The 20,564-nt window shown below is 47.2% G+C and overlaps 1 protein-coding gene across 1 annotated transcript; it reads left to right on the top strand.

The window, feature by feature from the left end:
* The first annotated feature begins 1,017 nt into the window (after window positions 1-1,017).
* IFNAR1 (interferon alpha and beta receptor subunit 1) lies at window positions 1,018-19,193 on the top strand. The gene is made up of 11 exons (XM_039553954.1): window positions 1,018-1,516; window positions 5,428-5,548; window positions 6,884-7,068; window positions 8,399-8,556; window positions 9,777-9,924; window positions 11,022-11,136; window positions 12,207-12,406; window positions 13,690-13,844; window positions 14,663-14,816; window positions 16,249-16,403; window positions 17,500-19,193. Exons 1-11 carry the CDS (start codon window positions 1,318-1,320, stop codon window positions 17,725-17,727), a joined length of 1,818 nt encoding a protein of 605 aa, XP_039409888.1. The 5' UTR covers window positions 1,018-1,317; the 3' UTR covers window positions 17,728-19,193.
* The last annotated feature ends 1,371 nt before the right edge of the window (window positions 19,194-20,564 follow it).

Raw genomic sequence — 20,564 nt, 5'->3', positions numbered from 1 at the left:
CCACTCCAGTCCCGTCCAGTCTCACCCATCCTGGGATTCTGGGATTCTAGGAGCCTGGGATTAGCAGATGTGCTCAGAGTACATGCAGGACCTCATAGCACAAGAGGCAGCAGCAGCCAGGAACATTTTTATCCAGAAGTCTGTCTGGAAAGCCTGTGTTCTCCCTAAGAAGCAAAACCTATCATATTTATAACAGCCAGGATGTTGAGGGCACAGACCTTTGCCCACCAAGGTTTCAAATCCTCCTCTGTGGCCTGCCCACTGACGAGTTGGTGTTTGAGGGGGTGGGAAACGAAAGGTGAACACCTGACTTTACCTCTCCAAGCCCTGCAGCCGGGCAGGCCTGTGGAAAACATGAAACAAAAAAAAGAGAAGAGGAGCTCTAATCTTGTGATTGGAACTTGTGGTTGCCAAAAGTGGAGCTGAAGCCAAGCCCCAATTCAGGGGCTGTGACATTCACACGGCACTTAATGTTCACTGCAGCATTCAACCAAACATCTGGGAAATGGAGAAACTGTGGCCAAACAGAGATTTCTCCCTTCCCAGACAATCACAGAATCCAGACTGGTTTGGGTTGGAAGGACCTTAAAGCCCATCCAGTGCCACCCCTGCCATGGCAGGGACACCTCCCACTGTCCCAGGCTGCTCCAAGCCCCAATGTCCAGCCTGGCCTTGGGCACTGCCAGGGATCCAGGGGCAGCCCCAGCTGCTCTGGGCACCCTGTGCCGGGGCCTGCCCACCCTCCCAGGGAACAATTCCTGCCCAATCTCCCATCCAGCCCTGCCCTCTGGCACTGGGAAGCCATTCCCCGTGTCCTGTCCCTCCATGCCTTGTCCCAGTCCCTCTGCAGCTCTCCTGGAGCCCCTTTAGGCCCTGCAAGGGGCTCTGAGCTCTCCCCGGAGCCTTCTCTTCTCCAGGTGAGCACCCCCAGCTCTCCCAGCCTGGCTCCAGAGGGGTCCATCCCCGGAGCATCTCCGTGCCCCTGTGTGTGTGCCGAGTGCTGTGCAGGGGTAGGAGGTGCACTCGGGGATCCCCGCGTGTCCCTCGAACTCGGCATATTCTGATACTGCCACACCTCCCATCGCCTGGGGCGGCAGCTCCGGGAGGGGCGGGCTGGTCCCGACGACGCCCTCAGGGCGCCCCTACGCCGCCCTTACACAGCCCTGGCCCTCCCCAGAGCACTTTTACACCGTCACCAGAGCACTTTTACACCGCCGTCAGGGCGCCCGCACAGCCCCGACCGCGCCCACCCCTCACAGCGCCCGGGCCGCTCCTGCGCAGGCGCCGCCGGCGGAGCTTCCGGCAGCGCTGCCCTGGATGGCGGAGCCGGGGGATGGAGCGGCGGCGGAGCCCGGGGATGGAGCGGCGGCGGAGCCGGAGGAGCCCAGGGAGGGATGGACGGAGGAGCTTCGGGGCAGATGGATGGCGGAGCAGCGGCGGCTGTGGGTGCCGGGCGGGCGCTGGCTGGCGGCGGTGCTGCCTCTGCTGCTGGTCGCGGCCCCGCTGCCTTGCGCAGGTGGGTCCCGGGAGCCCTCAGGGAGCGGGGCCGGTGCGGGGCCCCCTCCCCGGGGCCGAGGGTGGAGCGGGGCGCGGGTCCCGCTGCGGTGCCGGAGCTCGGCGGGGATGCGGGGCGGGATAGCGGTGTCGGTGAGGATCTGTCGTGTTTCCAGCCTTTTCCTGGAATCACAGAATGACTTGGGTTGGAAGGACCTTAAAGCCCATCCAGTGCCACCCCTGCCATGGGCAGGGACACCTCCCACTGTGCCAGGCTGCTCCAAGCCCCAATGTCCAGCCTGGCCTTGGGCACTGCCAGGGATCCAGGGGCAGCCCCAGCTGCTCTGGGCACCCTGTGCCAGGGCCTGCCCACCCTGCCAGGGAACAATTCCTGCCCAATCTCCCATCCATCGCTGCTACCCTTTAGCTTCAAGCCATTCCCTGTGTCCTGTCTCTCCGTGCCTTGTGGACAGTCCCTCTCCTCCATCTCAGTCCCACTTGCTCCTGGTGAATTACACCGGCTGCAACTTCAGCGTGGGACAAAGAGCTTTGGAATCCCATTGTTTTGCTTGGAAGACACAGTCTGGCAGAGTCTAAAGGATAAATGAGGAAATGAGAGGCAGGATGGCAGGATGGGGGTTTTGACTCGCAGGGCAGGAGCTTGTGCCTTGTCTTTTGTCCTTACACAGCAAAAAAGAACTCTTGCCCAAAACCTCTTGCTCAAAGAGGAAGTGCTGTGAAGTGTTACAAAGGAGGGCAGAGTGACTATTTGTACAGGCAGAGAGTGACAGGACAAAGGACAGTGGTTTTAGACTGCCAGAGGGCAGGGCTGGATGGGAGATTGGGCAGGAATTGTTCCCTGTGAGGGTGGGCAGGCCCTGGCACAGGGTGCCCAGAGCAGCTGGGGCTGCCCCTGGATCCCTGGCAGTGCCCAAGGCCAGGCTGGACATTGGGGCTTGGAGCAGCCTTGGTCTGGATGGGCTCTGAGATCCGAACCCAAACCAGTGGGTGATTCTAACTCTGGAATTTGGAGTAATTGCTCTGCTGCAGTGACCTCTCCCCTTCCCCTGTGCCAAGCCCAGCTGTTCCCCGTGCTGCTGCTCCAGGATAAAGCTCTGGCTCTGAGTTCTCCCGGGTTCTCCAGAGCCTTTCCTGGTGTCGCATGTAAAGGGCCTCCTCTTCCTCCTTCTGCTGAAATGTTGACTGCAATTTTCCATTGGTTCCTGCACGCAGGGATGTCATAAGCACCGAGCATCATGTGCTCTTCCTGGAATTTGCCCTGATAGCGGGGTTTGCTGTGATGCCATTTCTTGCTTTCTTCTGCTGTTCGATAGATTTTATTATATAATCATTGTTATTTTCAACCATCGTTTATTGGCAGTGTCAGTTAAAGTCTGTTAAATGCAATAGTGATGTTTCTGTATTAGAACAGTTTGGGGTTTGTTTCAGTTTATTGGAATTTGACAGGGCAAGGAGATAGGCAGATGTGCTAAAAGCATTTCTGGTTTTTAATCTCTTCTTCCCACAGAAGTCTAATCTCTTATAATGGTTTCTCAGAACCAAAGTGTCATCATGCTTAAGTGAACAAACAGCAATTAGTTTTAAATGTTTGGCTTTTAATCTTTAATAAAATAAGCCAGGAAGAAGTATTGATTTTTAGGTTTTTCTTTGCATATCGAGTTACTACCTAAATCACAAAATTTCTCTGCTAATTAAACATCACTGAGTTTGCCCCTTTCTCCCTGCATAGCTGTTCATTGGGAAATTACTGATTTTTAAAATTAATTTAGGGAAGCAAGCACAAAACTCACTGGAAATAGGGAAATATGTGAAAGGATGGATGGCTGGATCACATATTTGTTTCTGTAGTGGGAAGGATCAAGAAGGATCCTGAAAAACTGGATCAGTACTCCAGGAAACAAGTGCAGTGGAATTGAACAGGGAAATGTGCAGGGCAAAGAGAGGAAGGTTAAAATATGAGAGCTGGAAAAAATAAAACTTCTACACAAGGGCATATCCTAGATGGGATTTTGGGCAGGAATTGTTCGCTGGGAGGGTGGGCAGGCCCTGGCACAGGGTGCCCAGAGCAGCTGGGGCTGCCCCTGGATCCCTGGCAGTGCCCAAGGCCAGGCTGGACATTGGGGCTTGGAGCAGCCTGGGACAGTGGGAGGTGTCCCTGCCATGGCAGGGCTGGCACTGGGTGGGCTGTAAGGTCCCTCCCAACCCAAACCTTCTGGGGTTCTGGGATTTGACTCACCGTATGTGGTCCTACTCCAGGACTGGATTACTGTAGCTTCTCCCAGTGCCATATTGTAATTAAAACATTGTATTATAACATTATTTGTATCCAGAGCAGATATTTGCCTTTCCCGGGGTATTTCCCAGCTTTACAAAATACTGGCCTGGCTTAAAACGTGGACTGGGTTTGTTCTATCACCCTGTTCTTGGAACTGGGGAGAAAATCTCTGCTGAGAACATGGATCCCAACAGGATTTTCTTCCTGCTCCCACACCTCCCTTTTCCCATCTGCTAGACCTGCTGAGGTCTAACAAGGAATATTGTAAGGCTTCATTTGTAAAGGTGGGAAAGATAATCTGATTATTTGAATTTCTGCCCAAGGCAAACAAAAATACTATAATCATTGAAACCTAGTAGGTTTTTATCAGTTGGAGTCTTTGGGGCCCTTGTTGTCACAAACTTTTTGGCTGAATTGTGGCCATCTGTTGAATAAATATCTGAGGAAAAAATCTGTTTTATCCTTTGTTTTCTTATTTTCTGAGCAAATATCCTTTGGCATTCTCAGGGTTTATCTTTGTCTGAAGAGCAACAAATTCCTGCCTTGTGGGAATAAATTCTGCAGTGGGAGCCACAAGGTTTTATTGAATTATTTGGCTTTCATGTTTTTTGTGCTTTCAGGAGTTATTTCCCAAAATCTGCAGCCTGTGGATCCCACTTAATTTGCCAAAAGGGTTTTGGAGAATGCAGTCTGTTTGTTTTCCACACGTTCCCTTTGTAGAAAGAGAACTTGTGTAGAATAAGGAACAGCATTTGTGATGAAGAGCCTCTCCCAAAGTCAGGTTCAGGATAAGCCATTATTGTCCAAAGAGACTCTGACTGTCCAGCTGAAATAGGATTTATTGGTTCTGATTTCTTCTTAACACAATCAAATCTCAGATTGATATCAAACAGCAATTTCAGGGGTTTCAGATATGGTTTGGAAATGGTAACCACTGGGAAGTAATTAATAACACACAACAGATAAAATAGAAAGTCAAAGCCAAGAGGTGTATTATATTTTTTTATTTTAATTTTTTTTTATTTTTTATTTTTACATTTTTAAAAATTTTATTTGTATTTTATTTTAATTTTGATTCTATTTATGTGTATTTTATTTTATTTAAATTTGACTGCATTTTATTTTAATTTTGATTATATCTTAAATTTTTATTTTAATATATAATTTCATTTTTATCATATTTTACTTTTTATGTATTTTGATGTTATTTTTATTCTTATTCATTTTTGTTTTATTTTCTATTTTTATATCTGCTTTATTTTTTACTTTTTAATTATTTTATTTTATTCTATTTAAAAGTTTAGTTTAGTTTTATTCTGGTTTAGTTGTTATTATATTGTATATTGTATATTATATACAATATAATATAATATTGTATTATTATATATTATTATATATTATTATTATATGTATTATATTTAATTATATACATATTATACATTACATATTATACATTACATATTATACATTACATATTATACATTGTATATTATACATTACATATTACATATTATATAGATATTGTTTTATTTTATTTTAAATTTCATTTAAAATCTTATTTTAATTTCATATTAATATTTTATTTGCTTTTTATTGTAATGTTTTACTTAATTTATCAACTTTGTTGTTTCTCCTAGGCCAGAGCAGCCTGCAGAGCCCAGAGAATGTCCGGGTCTGTGCTGTGAACACCAATTTCACTCTGAGCTGGGATTACACCGGCAATGATCCCAATGTGACCTTTTCAGCAGAATTCCAGCTGTGAGTGCCTTTGCTCGGAGCCAGGAACGTCTGAGCCCTCTCTGTGTACCTGAGCACTCCCAGTAACTGCTGTGCTGCTTCCCCCTGCAGCTTCCAGGGCCTTTGGGAAGCCAGGAGGGGGAGGCTGGGAAGATGCAGTCTTGGAGTGGAGTGGGCTCCTGGTGCTGGCCTGAGTTTGTCTCATTCCTGTGAGAAGTCAGGTTGTTCCCTGTGTGATAAAGGCAGTGATAAATACAGAGCTTGCTGGTAATGCTTAATTACCAGAAGGGTTCTTTCAGAAGATTTATTGGCACACCAACAAATGGAATGTAGATTTATTTATTCTCTGGTTTGTTGTTTTGGGTTTTTTTTAACTGTGGCCATACACAGAGGATTTGAAGAAATTTTCAGTGTAACTTTTAACTCATTTGCCAGTGTTTGTTCACCCACATTTCTCAGCAGCAAGTTTAATCCCCAGATGACACGACTGAAGTTTTGTTTTAAAAGCTTTCTGTGCTTTTCTTCAGTTGCTTCATACCCCAGTCCTTTTGCACACATTAGCACAGACATTTTGTGGCACCTCCCTGACAAGTAAATATTGAAGAGCATTTCTGAGGTAAAATTGCTGAAATTCTGAGCCATCTGGGACAGTGGAAGGTGTCCCTGCCCATGGCAGGGGTGGAACAGGATGGGCTTTAAGGTCCTTCCCAACCCAAACCATTCTGGGATTCTGGGATTTTGGATTTTTAAAAAATAGCTCTTCTTTTCCAATACATAAGTGAGAACAGCTGCTTTGAAGATAGATTTACTTTTAAAAGAGTAAGACTGGTCTGAAAGACAAGGTAGCAGTTGAGAATAAACAATTACTGCTTCACGTCTGTGCCTCCTTTTTTTGGTCAGGACATTTTAAATGTCTGTATAAATCTCTTTCTTTACTGAGGTGTGGATGTGTGTTAATTAAAAAAGAGCTGCTGAAAACCTGATTGTTGCTGAACTCCACTTCTCACCTCTGTGGTTTTATTTATTCCCTTAATTTGCATTCCTGGCTCATGTTGGAAGTAGTGGGTTTTCGCTGGTTTTATGCTCCTTTAACCACTTCTGTCAAGACTTTAAAATTTCTTCCAATGAACTATAAAACCTTTGCCAGACTAGGAAATGTAATGATACCGAGGATGTAATTCTGCATTTTGGCAGTTCCAGGATAATTTTTAAGGAGATAACACTGATTGCACTGGTGCTGGTGCTAGAGCAGCATGGAAAGGGCTGATGTTTATTAAAGTTAACAAGAAAGGAAGAGTAATCTCAGGGGTTTAACTGCGGGTTGGGTTTATCCTGGGGCTGTTCTGTGTCCTGCAGGTCGGAGCTCAAGGACAGGGGCTGGCGGGAGCTGCCGGGGTGCCAGGCTGTGGCTGGCACGGAGTGTGACATCTCCTCGGCCATCTCGGAGTACTACGATGCCCACTACGTGCGTGTGAGGGCCCGGGCGGGGCACGCGGTGTCTGCCTGGTCCGGGATCCTGGAGATGGTGCCGGATCTCATCGGTACGAGCTCGGGGCTTGTGGAGCACTTGGGTTCCTTTAGCACCTGAGGGGGGCATTCTGCCCCTGTGCCCCTGTGCTCAGCTGAGACCCCACCTGCAGAGCTGCTCCAGCCCTGGGGAACAGCATCAGGAGCACGGGGAGCTGCTGGAGAGAGCCCGGAGGAGGCCACGGAGCTGCTCCAGGGCTGGAGCCCCTCTGCTCTGGAGCCAGGCTGGGAGAGCTGGGGGTGCTCACCTGGAGAGGAGAAGGCTCCAGGGAGAGCTCAGAGCCCCTTGCAGGGCCTAAAGGGGCTCCAGGAGAGCTGCAGAGGGACTGGGGACAAGGCATGGAGGGCCAGGAGCCAGGGAATGGCTTCCCAGTGCCAGAGGGCAGGGCTGGATGGGAGATGGGGCAGGAATTGTTCCCTGGGAGGGTGGGCAGGCCCTGGCACAGGGTGCCCAGAGCAGCTGGGGCTGCCCCTGGATCCCTGGCAGTGCCCAAGGCCAGGCTGGACATTGGGGCTGGGAGCAGCCTGGCACAGTGGGAGGTGTCCCTGCCCATGGCAGGGGTGGCACTGGATGGGCTTCAAGGTCCCTCCCAACCCAAACCTTCTGGAATTAGGGATTGTGGAAAAACCAAGTGTGGTTTCCACTGCTGGTGACAGCAGGACAGGGTGGTTTTCCCAACAGGAATATAACACCAGGCATCTGCAGGTCATGGAATGTTACAATTCTGTCTTTTTGGAAAGGGAAGTCTATTCCAAGTGGTGCTGGTTTCCTGACTGAATTTCCGGTCACTCTGTATTTTCCCAGATTATTTCTTGGAAAAATCCTTTTTGACAGTCGATTTTTGTGGAATCCCAAACTGGTCTGGACTGGGAGGGACCTTAAAGCTCATCCCATTCCACCCCCTGCCATGGGCAGGGACATCTTCCACTATCCCAGGTTGCTCCAAGAACCTTTTCTCTGGAAGTTTGTGACTTTTCAGTGGTTCCAGTGTGGCCCTGAAGCCCTCCTTTGATGTTGGACATATTGGACTGAGCTAAGTTTCTTGCCTTGCAGGTTTAAGAATGATTTATGCTGATTTTTTTTTGAAATATTACCATTTGCTGGTAATATTTCATTTTACCTGCTTTTACAACCAGGTGATGGTAGTTGGTTGTTAGGTTAAATTTCTATTTGAAACTGCCTGAGAGTCATGAAAACTTAAGATGGTGTAGGTGATCATACAAAAGAATTAAAAATAAGATACCATAGGCAAGTATTTCAGGTTTATTATTGTAAACTGCTTTTGGGGTGTATTTTCTCCAGGTAGACATGTTTAACTTTTTTTTTTCCTTCCATATTTGCAGCTCAGATTGGTCCACCAGGACTGGAATTGCAGTCCACAAATGGAGCCATAAAAATTAAGGTTTCTCCTCCAGAAGCAAATCAGATGAAAAAAATATGGATCAATGATCTAAGTTTTAAATATAACCTGGTCTTCTGGGAAAACTCATCACATGCTCAGGTATGAGCCCTTCTTTTTTTGTTATTTGACCTTAACAGAACTGTCAGAGATGGACTTTAAATCATGCTCTGAAATGGAATTGTTTGGTTCTGTCACTGTGTAACTGCTCCTGTGGGGTTTTTTTTGGTGGGGTGATTTTGTTCTTACTGTATGATTGTTTTATTGGGATTACCCTGATCCAGGGATTTTTTTTTGAGGTGTTGTCATTGTGATGTGGTTTCGTAGGCACTATGTGTGTCCTGCAGAGCACCCAGAGCTCTCCTGTGAATAGAGGGGAGAAACTCTTCCTTTTTTATCTTCTTTAGGGAAATGGGTGTCAGCTAAATTAGGGTAGGAGTTGAAGGGCAATCTGTGTCCTTTTTGGAGATCAGATCAAAATCATCACTTCAGACTGGACCTGGAGGGGCTGGAGCGTGTCCAGGGCAGGGAAGGGAGCTGGGAAGGGGCTGGAGCCCCAGGAGCGGCTGAGGGAGCTGGGAAAGGGGCTCAGGCTGGAGCAAAGGAGGCTCAGGGGGGACCTTGTGGCTCTGCACAAGTCCCTGACAGGAGGGGGCAGCCGGGGGGGAGCACAGGAATGAGGAAAGGAAAAGAGAAAACAGCCTCAAGGTGCACCAGGGGAGGTTGAGATTAAAGACAAAAAATTCCCCTGCCAGAGTGGTGAGGCCTTGGGATGAGCTGCCCAGGGAGTGCTGGAGTCACTGTCTCTGGGAGTGCTCAGGAGGAGTCTGGATGTGGCCCTTGGGGACAGGCTTTGGGGTGCTGCTGGTGCTGCTGGGGTGGCACTGGGTGATCCTGAAGGGCTCTTGCCACCTCTGGGATTTTGGGATTACACATTAAAGGAGCACAAGGTCCACAAGTCATGTAAAGTCTGGGAAACAAAAAGCAGGGAGGTGGCAGAGGAGAGGGGAGTGTTTGGGTGACTCAGGGATGGGAATGCGGGGTTCACTTTGGAATATCTGGGGGTGAATTCCTGGTTGTGCCAACTCCCTCCCCACTTCCATGGCAAAGGAGCCCGAAATGTTCCTTCCTCTCAGTCACTGGCTAAACTGGAAACTTCCCTGTGGGATTTCTTCAGCTCAAACATTGCCCTGCTTTCTCCATGTTACCTTTTCAGGTGGGATATTATATAAATGGGCTGAAACCCTGCAAAATGACAATTTACAAATCTCCCTGGGGAAGCACAGTTCCCCTCACAGGCTCTTTGTGGTTGTTTCTTCCAGCTGCAGAGTAAAAATATTTTCCCTGTTGACACCATTGATGACCTTGCCCCAGACACCACCTATTGCTTCAAAGTTCAAGCAAATCTCCCCATGGAGGCAAAGGAAGGCTTCTTCAGCCCCATCAGCTGTGTGAAAACCACCCAGAAAGGTACCCAGGAAATCAGTTTATCTGCAAATGATGGCTCAGATTAAACTGGCAGAGAGTGAGTTGTTCTGAAGCAACAAAACAGGCAGAAGGGCCAAATTCCTCCTCATTTTGGTATAAAAAGATATATACATTTACCCTTCTCAATCAACACAAAATAGGTCAAAGGTAGGGTTTTTAATTGTACAAAAAGCTTTTTTGCCCTGACTTTGTAATGTGAAAACAAAAACTGCTTTCTGTGTTTTGGAAAACTCTGTTTTTGAATCAGTGACTGAATCAGGAGGAAAAGCAAAACAAAAGCCTTCGAGATACTTGGCACTCAGTGAATGCCTAGAAAGTTGAGCTGAGCTTAAAAAAATACTGGTTTTACATAATCCTTGGTGGATTGATTGTTACAGCGGCAGAGGAAAGGCTTTGAGGGGGCGGTTTGCCACCTTGTGGTGTAAAATTAAATTTGCTTATGTGCTTTTAGATGCTTATTTTAGGAAAAAATAACGGTGGAAAGTCAAATATTAGGTTGGACAGGGTGGTACATCATAATTAGCTGATGGTACATCAAAATGTAAGTAATTGATGGTAAATGAAAATTACTTTATACATAAAAGACATTAATGAATACACATCTGTGTTTTTAAAAATGTTAAAATAATACATGTGTATTTTTGAAATACTAAAATCATTAATACATGGGTATTTTAATAAAATATGACAATAACTTATACATGCAAGTTTAAATTGTTTTAATAAAATAGTAAAATAATTGATACATTCATATTTTAGTAAAATACTGAAAATGAAGTAATTAGAACATGTAATAAATACAGATGTGCATTTTATACATTTTTCTGCTTATGTTGTTCCCAAACCAGTTTATTTCTGCTCCTCTCAACATTTGTGTACTTCGATTTTTTTCTGAATTGATTTTTAGCTGGGTTTTTAATTAAAGGCTTAATATGATGCTTTACATTGCAAGTCACAGGCTGTGATATCTTTATCATGAATAATGTTTATATTTTCATTATTAACATGAGAAATGTCCATTCTCTGTCCATAATAGGAAGTTTTTTGGTAATTCTGTGTTTCCTTTTCCCCCTGGGCAGTGAATGACCTTCTGTGTGCAACCAACCTGAGTGTCCTGGCTTTGAACATGAAATTCCACCTGCTCTGGAATAAGCAGGGCAGACAACAGGGGAGCTACAACGTCCAGTACCTCTTGTGAGTTCAGCCATTCCCATCTCTGCCATTTTAAATCCCATTTCTTGCATTTTGCAAATATTTCCTAGGAGTTAAAATTTAGTATTTGGTGGTTTCGTGTGTTAACTGGAACAGTAATGGCTCATGTGGCTGTTAAAAGAATTCCATGTAACATCTGATCCTGGAATTTCAGGGGACTGGGCTGCTTTTGGGAGTGTGAAATGCCTGATGGGAGGGAATCCTAAATGCTCAGTAACATTTTTAAACCTGGGAAACTTGAATTGCTCTGTGGCTGTTTGAATGTGAAGAAATTAGATGAGTAAAAGGGAGTAAAAATGCAGGTGTTGGAGGTTTCAGTTGTCAACAGCTTGGATTTCTTCTGGGAAGACCCAAATAGGGGAGAAAACCCAAGGTAGCACATCAAGAACACATTGAATCACATTTAAAAATGTTGTAGCGCATAAAAACTCCATCAAGCCATATAAAAACCTCACCATGTCGTGTGAAATAACCTCTGTATCACATCAAACCCCATCATATCACAGAAAAAGCCCCTGTATCACATAAAGAAAATCACCTAAAAAAAAATCATACTACATCAAAAAAACAAGGAATGCCATAAAACCCCCATCATGTCCCATAAAAACCCATTGAATCACATCCAAAAAATCCCATGAAGATGCAGTTCTATAAACCTATGTCTCAATCTCCAGCTGTTGCATAAATATTGTGGCCAGCACCTAACTGAAGAGGAGGGATCCCCCTGGCATTCCTTGGGAATTCTTTTGGCATGGCAGGAAATAATGGACTGCACGGAGCTACGTGAGAACTTTTCATTTGGATTTTCAGAACTTGTCCACCCCACATGTCATTTTCTCTGCTGAGGCTTGGTTAAAGCCCTGATTTGTATTTCTTGGCCCTTTTATCTCCATTGTTCCACTCAGAAATGTCTCATATTAAAATGATTCTTTTTATTAATAGAGGCTTTTTTTTTCCCCCCCCACAACTGAGCCAAGTGTAGCACAAGCAAACATGATTTTCTTTAGAGGTTCAAGGACCTCACATCAAAACTCTGGAATTCTCTCCTGCAGTGGGTTCATGAAGGACCTCAATGAGGATTACTCAGGCAAGTGGCTCAGTGTCCCCGGGTGTGAGAACATCAGCAGCACCTGGTGCAACTTCACCTCCATCATCACCACCACTGGATTTTATTATCTGCGAGTGCAGGCCAGGGAGGGACACAACAAATCCTGTTTCTCCAGAGATGTTAAAGTAGATCCTCTGAAAACAAGTAAGGAATTGTTTCCTTCAATGTTCATTCCTCAGCAAACTTGTGCCAAATGTCTGTGTGAGCTGACAAGAGACTGGAGAGGGGATTTCACAAGGCATGGAGGGCCAGGAGCCAGGGAATGGCTTCCCAGTGCCAGAGGGCAGGGCTGGATGGGAGATTGGGCAGGAATTGTTCCCTGGGAGGGTGGGCAGGCCCTGGCACAGGGTGCCCAGAGCAGCTGGGGCTGCCCCTGGATCCCTGGCAGTGCCCAAGGCCAGGCTGGACATTGGGGCTTGGAGCAGCCTGGGACAGTGGGAGGTGTCCCTGCCCATGGATGGGCTTTGAGGTCTCTTCCACCACAAACAGAATCCCAGGATCCCTGAGGCTGGAAAAGCCCTCCCAGCCCAGCCAGGCCCAGCTGTGCCCGATGCCCACCTTGTGCCCAGCCCAGAGCACTGAGTGCCACCTCCAGCCCTTCCTGGGACACCTCCAGGGATGGGCACTCCAAACCTCCCTGGGCAGCCCCTGCCAAGGCCTGAGCTCCCTTTCCATGGGGAAATTCCTGCTGCTGTCCACCCTGAGCCTGCCCTGGCCCAGCCTGAGGCCGTTCCCTCTCCTCCTGTCCCTGTTCCCTGGCAGCAGAGCCCGACCCCCCCGGCTGCCCCCTCCTGTCAGGGACTTGTGCAGAGCCACAAGGTCCCCCCTGAGCCTCCTTTGCTCCAGCCTGAGCCCCTTTCCCAGCTCCCTCAGCTGCCCCTGGGGCTCCAGCCCCTGCTGACTCTGTCATGTGGACACACAACCCTGGAGAGCCCAGGAAAAACCACTTTTCAATGATAGTGACATTAGGTCAAAAATCTGTAACTGTCTCCAAAGGGAAATTATAACAATTTTTAGTTTTTATCTCTTAGTTTGTAGTTTTTAGCTTTGCCCTTTTTTGTTCTTTTGAGAAATATCACTTTACTAAAATGTTTTACTTCCTGCAATTATCCATCATAAGCATCAACAAATGTTGCTGTGTTATGTGGGGTCATATTCCACTTCCTGAGGTTGGAATCAATAGTTATTCCATATATCATCTCTCCTGTAAAAAAATCTTAATAATGAAATAATTCTTTTGTAAGGTAACAGTGAAAATAATTGAAATATTTCTCAGGACTTGATATTCTGAATAAAATAATGAAATTTGACTTTAAACTTGTGTTTCTTAAAATCTGTCATGGATTTCACTGACAGTATTTGATGCAATATTTTTAGTTGTATTTTTTCCGTTGGATTGTAAATTTTTTTTTGTTTGTTGTTTTCAGATGGAATTGGCCCCCCTGGTGTAAGGCTGGACCTCAGTGACACTTTGCTCCACATCCTTATTTCTCCTCCAGGAGGAGCTGAGAATGAAGTCATGAATGGCCATTATGACTTGTCCTACAGGATCCTGTACTGGAAGAATATCTCAAATGAGGAGGTATGAACTAATTAAATACAAAATTGATTCTGACTTAAATCCTGAGTTTCAGCTCTCCCTAAGACAGAGTCTCTCCTTAAGAGTCTGTCCTTTCCAAAAGAAGCACATTTGTGGTGTATCAGTCTCAACAAAAGTCCATTTATTGGGTTTTTTGAATGAAAGATTCTATCAAAAGCTGATCACTGTGACTTTTATCTCCCAGTGGTTGAGATTTTAATGTAACTCTTTTAGAAGTCTGATCAGTGTGATTTTTATCTGCCAGTGATAGGTTAAAACCTCTGTTTACGTGGATGTGGCTGTGTGCAGTGTGGTGGAAAAAGCTCATCAAACACTGAAGCCCTGCATGCTTTTAGCTCACATTTTAATGGATCTTTCCACGTTCTTTAAGTACTTCTTAGGGTAAAATGTTTCACAGTAATTGGTAGAAGGGGGGAAGAAGAGAAGGAAACAAACTGCAGCAGGAAGGGGTTTCCTGGAAACTTGGAATGGTGACATTTCAGAGTGGGGGAAGCACTTGGTTCTTGCCCAGGAAGTGTTTCCTGAATTTTGCTTAGGAGCTGAGGGGATGGTTTGTTTATTTAATTTAATCTGAGTGCCCAGGGAGGTGGTGGAGGCTCTGGAAGTGTTCCAGAGGCATCTGGATGGAGCCCTTGGGGTGGTGATGGTGGGACTGGATGAGCCCTGGTGTTTCTGGGCTTGCAGCAGTGTCTGACATTTCACAGAATTCCTTCTCCATCAGAGGCTGCCATTCTCACCTGTTTTGAGAGATTCCTGTGCTGTCCACGTGATCTCATCCCTCCTTTTTCCCCTTTTCCCAGGAGGAGGTGAAGCAGAAGGAGGTGAAGCAGACCATAGCCACAGTCCCTGGCCTCTCCCCCTCCACGCTGTACTGTGTCAAAGTCCAGGCCGTCTCAAAGCCTTACAACAAAAGCAGTGCCTACAGCCAGCAGGAATGCATCCAGACCCCTGCAGGTGGGCAGAGCCAGGCAATTAATTGTTCCCCCTCTGGAAGTGCAATTGTTGCCCCTTCACTGGAGATCTCACAGCTCAAAACTCCTGGCAGCACTGGGAGCACCTTGCTGGGCAGGGAGCTTCACTTCCCAGTCCTTTATCTTGGGAGGGAGCAGGGAATCACTAAACTCCACATTTTCAGGGATATTTTATCCTTGAAACTGTCTTAATCCTTCTGGAAATCTCCTGTGCTGAAGAAGGAGGAGATAAATCAGATTTGTTAGGGCTGAAAGCTCACCTTGGTGGAAGTGAGAGTGGATGCACTCAGAACAGAGGAACAAGGTCTGTGGTGAGGGTAATTGGTCACATAAGATTTATTAACACTAGGAAAACTTCTGACTCTCCAAACTGCCTTAAAGCTAAGAAAATGTAGTAACAGCAATGCCTGGCTCACATTTAGGATCCATTTATATTGTGGTCCTCAGTGCTGGGTCATATCAAGCCTAAAAACAACCAAATGCTACTTTTTACCTGAATAAGATAAATACTTTGTTTTACTAGGTTTACTCTTCCCCTTATCCTGCTATTTCAATGAATCTCTTTAAACCCCAAGCAGTGCCTTCAAGACAGACCATGTCCTGTCTTTCCCATGTTTTTATATCCCAATGTAAAAATCTTCCATTCTTTGATCATAAAATAAGACCTGATTATCTCCTTTGGGCTGCTTGGGAAGTGGCTGCTGGTGCCTGGTAATCTTAGCATCACCAACCTCCCTTCAGTTTGTTGAGATATTCATGGAACCATGGAATGGTTTGTGTGGGAAGGACCTTAAAGATCATTTAATTCCCACCCCTGCCATGGCAGGGACACCTCCCACTGTCCCAGGCTGCTCCAAGCCCCAATGTCCAGCCTGGCCTTGGGCACTGCCAGGGATCCAGGGGCAGCCCCAGCTGCTCTGGGCACCCTGTGCCAGGGCCTGCCCACCCTCCCAGGGAACAATTCCTGCCCAATCTCCCATCCAGCCCTGCCCTCTGGCACTGGGAAGCCATTCCCTGGCTCCTGGCCCTCCATGCCTTGTCCCCAGTCCCTCTGCAGCTCTCCTGGAGCCCCTTTAGGCCCTGCAAGGGGCTCTGAGCTCTCCCTGGAGCCTTCTCTTGTCCAGCTGAACACCCCCAGCTGGTGGTGCTGGGGTGATGGTGGGACTGGATCATCTTGGAGGTCTCTTCCCACCTTGTTGGTTCTGTGTTCTTGTATTGGAAAGAATTTTGTGGCTTCTTTAAGCAAAATTATCTCAGATGATGCTGATCTCAACATCAGTTTCCCCTGGTGCCCGTGGGTGGGTGATGTGGAAATGCTGAATCATTTGATAAATTCTGCAGCACATTTGGAGCTGTGCTTTAATTTCTGCTGGTTCTGAATACCTCAACTGAATGGTTTTTATTCCCAATTTTAGGTACATCTTTACCTCTGATCATTTTTGGAATTTTCATGGGTGCCCTGCTGGTTGTCCTGCTGGTGGCCACCCCTCTTGTTTTTGTGCTCTACCAAGCCTACAGCAAAATCAAATACGTGTTCTTCCCCTCCTGCCAGCCCCCCCCGAACATCGAGGTGAGCTCGGACTTCCCACTCATTAAACAGCTTCTTTTTAGGAAAATTAACTTTAAATATCATGGGAAAATGTTTACCTGTCATCCTGTGGTCTTGTGGGTCAGCCAGAGGTCATTGTAGAGGTTCTGACAGTGGTCTCCAGACCTTTGTCCAGTTTCCAGCTTGGCACAGGTGGTGCTTAGGAGGTTCTAGAATGAACAGGGCAACACTCAGGTGTGTCTTGAAATCTCTAAACCTGGAAGTTCCTTTAGTCCTTGTGTGGCCTCTTCAAGCTCTAATCCATGAAATGTTGCAATTCCGTGGTGACTGGCAGCTGTGAGAGCAGGAAAAGGGTTGAGATAAAATGGAGTCACCCTTTAGTGTTGGATTCTGTGGGTGCAGGTGGGAGCTGGGATCTGCTGCCAGGGAACAGGGACAGGAGGAGAGGGAACGGCCTCAGGCTGGGCCAGGGGAGGCTCAGGGTGGACAGCAGCAGGAATTTCCCCATGGAAAGGGAGCTCAGGCCTTGGCAGGGGCTGCCCAGGGAGGTTTGGAGTGCCCATCCCTGGAGGTGTCCCAGGAAGGGCTGGAGGTGGCACTCAGTGCTCTGGGCTGGGCACAAGGTGGGCATCGGGCACAGCTGGGCCTGGCTGGGCTGGGAGGGCTTTTCCAGCCTCAGGGATCCTGTGAACTAAACTTTATCCTACAGGATCCCTAATTTTGAGTTGGTGAATTTAGGGAAAAAAGTGGTGTGTTAGGGGTAGAAAACCACACGAGGGTGCTCAGCATGGGCGTGGAATCCCAGACTGGTCTGGGTTGGAGGGACCTCAGAGCCCATCCAGTGCCACCCCTGCCATGGCAGGGACACCTCCCACTGTCCCAGGCTGCTCCAAGCCCCAATGTCCAGCCTGGCCTTGGGCACTGCCAGGGATCCAGGGGCAGCCCCAGCTGCTCTGGGCACCCTGTGCCAGGGCCTGCCCACCCTCCCAGGGAAGAATCTGATAAATCAGATCTGTGTGACTGTGGTGTTAAGCAGAATTAATATTTAATTACTTAAATCAGTATATCATTATTATTTATGAATGTTCACCTCCTCCCCTTCTGCTTCTCTCCTCAGGGGTTTGGAGCACAACTTTTCAGCAGCCCTTACCTGTCCACTGCAGAGGAAGCAGTGGAAAGTTGCTGTGTGATTGAATCCATGATCACAGAAGAGGGAAATCAAATAGATTTTACAGACTACAACCATTCCAAACAGAGCAGTCGAGACTCAGGGAATTATTCCAATGATGACAACACTTCCGGGAGCAAAGGATCCAAAGAAACACTGGAAAAGGAAATGGTGTAACTTTGGGAAGACAAAACACATCTGTGGGACTGGCAACTTCACACACACTTCAATCCTCTTTACAATGCCAGCCCCAGCCCGAGGGGGACACTGTGACCTTTGGGATCCCCAGGGGGACACTGTGACCTTTGGGATCCCCAGTGGGGCACTGTGGCCTTTGGGATCCCCAGGGGGACACTGTGGCCTTTGGGATCCCCAGTGGGGCACTGTGACCTTTGGGATCCCGAGGGGGACACTGTGGCCTTTGGGATCCCCAGTGGGGCACTGTGGCCTTTGGGATCCCGAGGGGGACACTGTGACTTTTGGGATCCCCAGTGGGGCACTGTGACCTTTGGGATCCCCAGGGGGACACTGTGGCCTTTGGGATCCCCAGTGGGGCACTGTGACCTTTGGGATCCCCAGTGGGGCACTGTGACTTTTGGGATCCTGAGGGGGACACTGTGACTTTTGGGATCCTGAGGGGGGCACTGTGGCCTTTGGGATCGCTGTGTTTGGGTTTCCAGAGCTGCCCTGGAAGCCGGGGGGAGCTCCTGACCCTGGGGTGGGAATGGCCCCGGTGTCCCCACCCCAGCCAGGGCCGCCCTTGTGCAGCAGGAGCAGCTTTGGGCACTTCCTGTACTTGAAGCCGATGAGCTGAGCAAACCCCTCCTGTTCCAGCAGAGCTGCTTCCTTCTGAGCTTTGTGTGGAGTTACTCCCACAGTGTTTACACAGCCAGAGAAATCCATGCTGGACACAATCCTGTGGAGTTGTCACACTTCCAGCCCCTGGGCAGTGCTTGGCTCAGCAGGCCCAGAGCTAAAGGTGCCAAGGGAGCAAGAGGAGCAGCAGTGAGGAGGCTCGGATTCCTCACGGGATTCCTGGTGCCATTCCTCATGGATGTGGCTGGGGATGCTCCCAGTGCTTGTTCTGTATCTCACTCCCCATCCCTGGAATGTCCAAGGCCAGGCTGGACATTGGGGCTTGGAGCCACCTGGGACAAGAGTGGAAGGTGTCCTGTCCCTGGCAAGGGTGGAATGGGATGAGCTTTAAGATCTCTCCAAACTCTTTCTGGAATTAGCAGGACCCACGTGGAATTCAGGAAATGCCTTTAGCAGAGGGATGAGCTTGGCACTCAAAGCTTTCCCAGCTTAGTCCTGTCTTGCCAACAGACTTTTCTTTGGACAAATGATCAGGATGTGCTCCAGCAACATTTCAGTTTCCATATTCCTTATTTCCCATACTGACTCCGCTGTCTTCCAGAGTCATTTTTTTAAGCTACCTTATTTTTTTATGAAGAAACTGCTTTGGAATCCGCTGTGTTTGAGCATCCCATGGGCTCTTGTTGTTTGTTCTAACAAGGAACTCTTGATGTTGATATATCCTTTTTTTTTTATAATTTTGAAGAAGTTACCTAATTTTATAAATTTACTGTGTTTATTTATGTTCATTGAAGAACATAATAAATTTTGCACATTTGTTTCTTTTCCCTTCTTGGTTCTGTGTGTTTTTGGGGTAGTGGCATGGAAGCTGCCCTGTGGATGTTTGGGAAGTTTCCAGGAGTTGTCCTTCCTGAAAAACCCAATGTGAGGGATATCATGGAATATCACATATAAATTATATCGCCTGCAAATTGAATGAAGGCTGTCTTGGGAGGGGGGGCATGATTTGGACAAAAGTTAATTCATGGGAAGGATTTCTCTGCCAGCTTTGAATCAAAGCACCCAGTGAATGTTCCTGAAAGAAGCAGGATAATTCACAGGCAATCCACATTTTCCTCTGGAAATGCAGAACCACATAGATGCTAATGAATGGATATTTCTTGTTGTTATTATTATTGTATTTTTTGCTCTAAGTGGGCTTGTAGAAAATCTTGTATCAGCTCTTCCCAGTGCGGCCAGAAGGAGCAAAACCAGAACTGTGAGATGGAAAAGCTCCTTGATTCAATGGGTATTTAAATATCTAATATGAATATTTTAATAATAATATTTAATGAATATTTTAATAACTCCTATTTAAACCGGAAAATTAAGGTCCTCAATACCCAAGTCAGCGTCACTCTGATTTTTCAGATGTATCCAGAAATACTGGAAAAAGGATTTGACCGAGATTTCCCAGTTCACAGAACTGTTTATCACGGAATATAAAGGAACTTTGTTGAAATGGGTTTGTTCAGTTCCAAGGTCTTTCTGAGGAATGTGGCCCTGGAGATGATTTCCTTTTCCTTGTTCAAAATATTCCCGACAAGATGAGCTCGGAGCTCTTTCCCAGCCTAAATGATGCCGCAGCTCTGGGCTCTCTTTGCTGTTTTCGTGCCGTTAATGTCGGAATCCTTCCAAATGCCCTGCCCGAAGTTGGGTTTCTCCCTGCGGGCGGTTCAAAGAGCAGGGACATTCCTCAGACTGGGCATTTCTGAAGCCAGAACCGCTTCATCCATGCTGGTGTTGTGGGGTGAACTCAGTGTCAGCTTCCAGGCGAGGGAGGGCAGGAGTTTGGTGTGGGGGGATCGGGGGCTCAGAGGGCTCCAAGGTCTGCGGGTGATTCCCGTGTGTCAGAGACTGAAATATTATATTTTATGACTTAAACATTTTCTTAAAAGACTTTTAAAACTGTATTACAAAAGCTGCAGAAGACTCCCACACCCTGAATGGGGCCCTGAGGCCTGACACTGCTCGCTGATGAAGATAAGATAAAGTAACAACTCAGGGCTGGGGATATTCCAGGAGCTCAGGCTTAACACCTCCAAGATGAGGAGCACGGCCCCAGGCTCGCACCAAGGGGTGGAGGGAGGAGAGGCTTTGGGTACCTTGGAAAAGCCGGTGGTCACAGACGCAGTGACCGCCCATCCTCCACTGTGCAG

This window comes from Corvus cornix, chromosome 1, assembly GCF_000738735.6.
Source record: "Corvus cornix cornix isolate S_Up_H32 chromosome 1, ASM73873v5, whole genome shotgun sequence".
NCBI classification, from domain to species: domain Eukaryota; kingdom Metazoa; phylum Chordata; class Aves; order Passeriformes; family Corvidae; genus Corvus; species Corvus cornix.
Note: the sequence above shows the minus strand (reverse complement) of the source record. Positions and strands in the feature narration are given on the sequence as shown.

What these genes read in the sequence shown, in the direction of transcription:
- IFNAR1 (XM_039553954.1), top strand. Translation starts at nt 1,318, where the DNA reads ATGGCGGAGCCGGGGGATGGAGCGGCGGCGGAGCCCGGGGATGGAGCG. An exon ending in AAAACTCATCACATGCTCAG is followed by an intron (nt 8,557 to 9,776) that starts GTATGAGCCCTT and finishes TGTTTCTTCCAG; the next exon opens with CTGCAGAGTAAAAATATTTT. An exon ending in AGTAGATCCTCTGAAAACAA is followed by an intron (nt 12,407 to 13,689) that starts GTAAGGAATTGT and finishes TGTTGTTTTCAG; the next exon opens with ATGGAATTGGCCCCCCTGGT.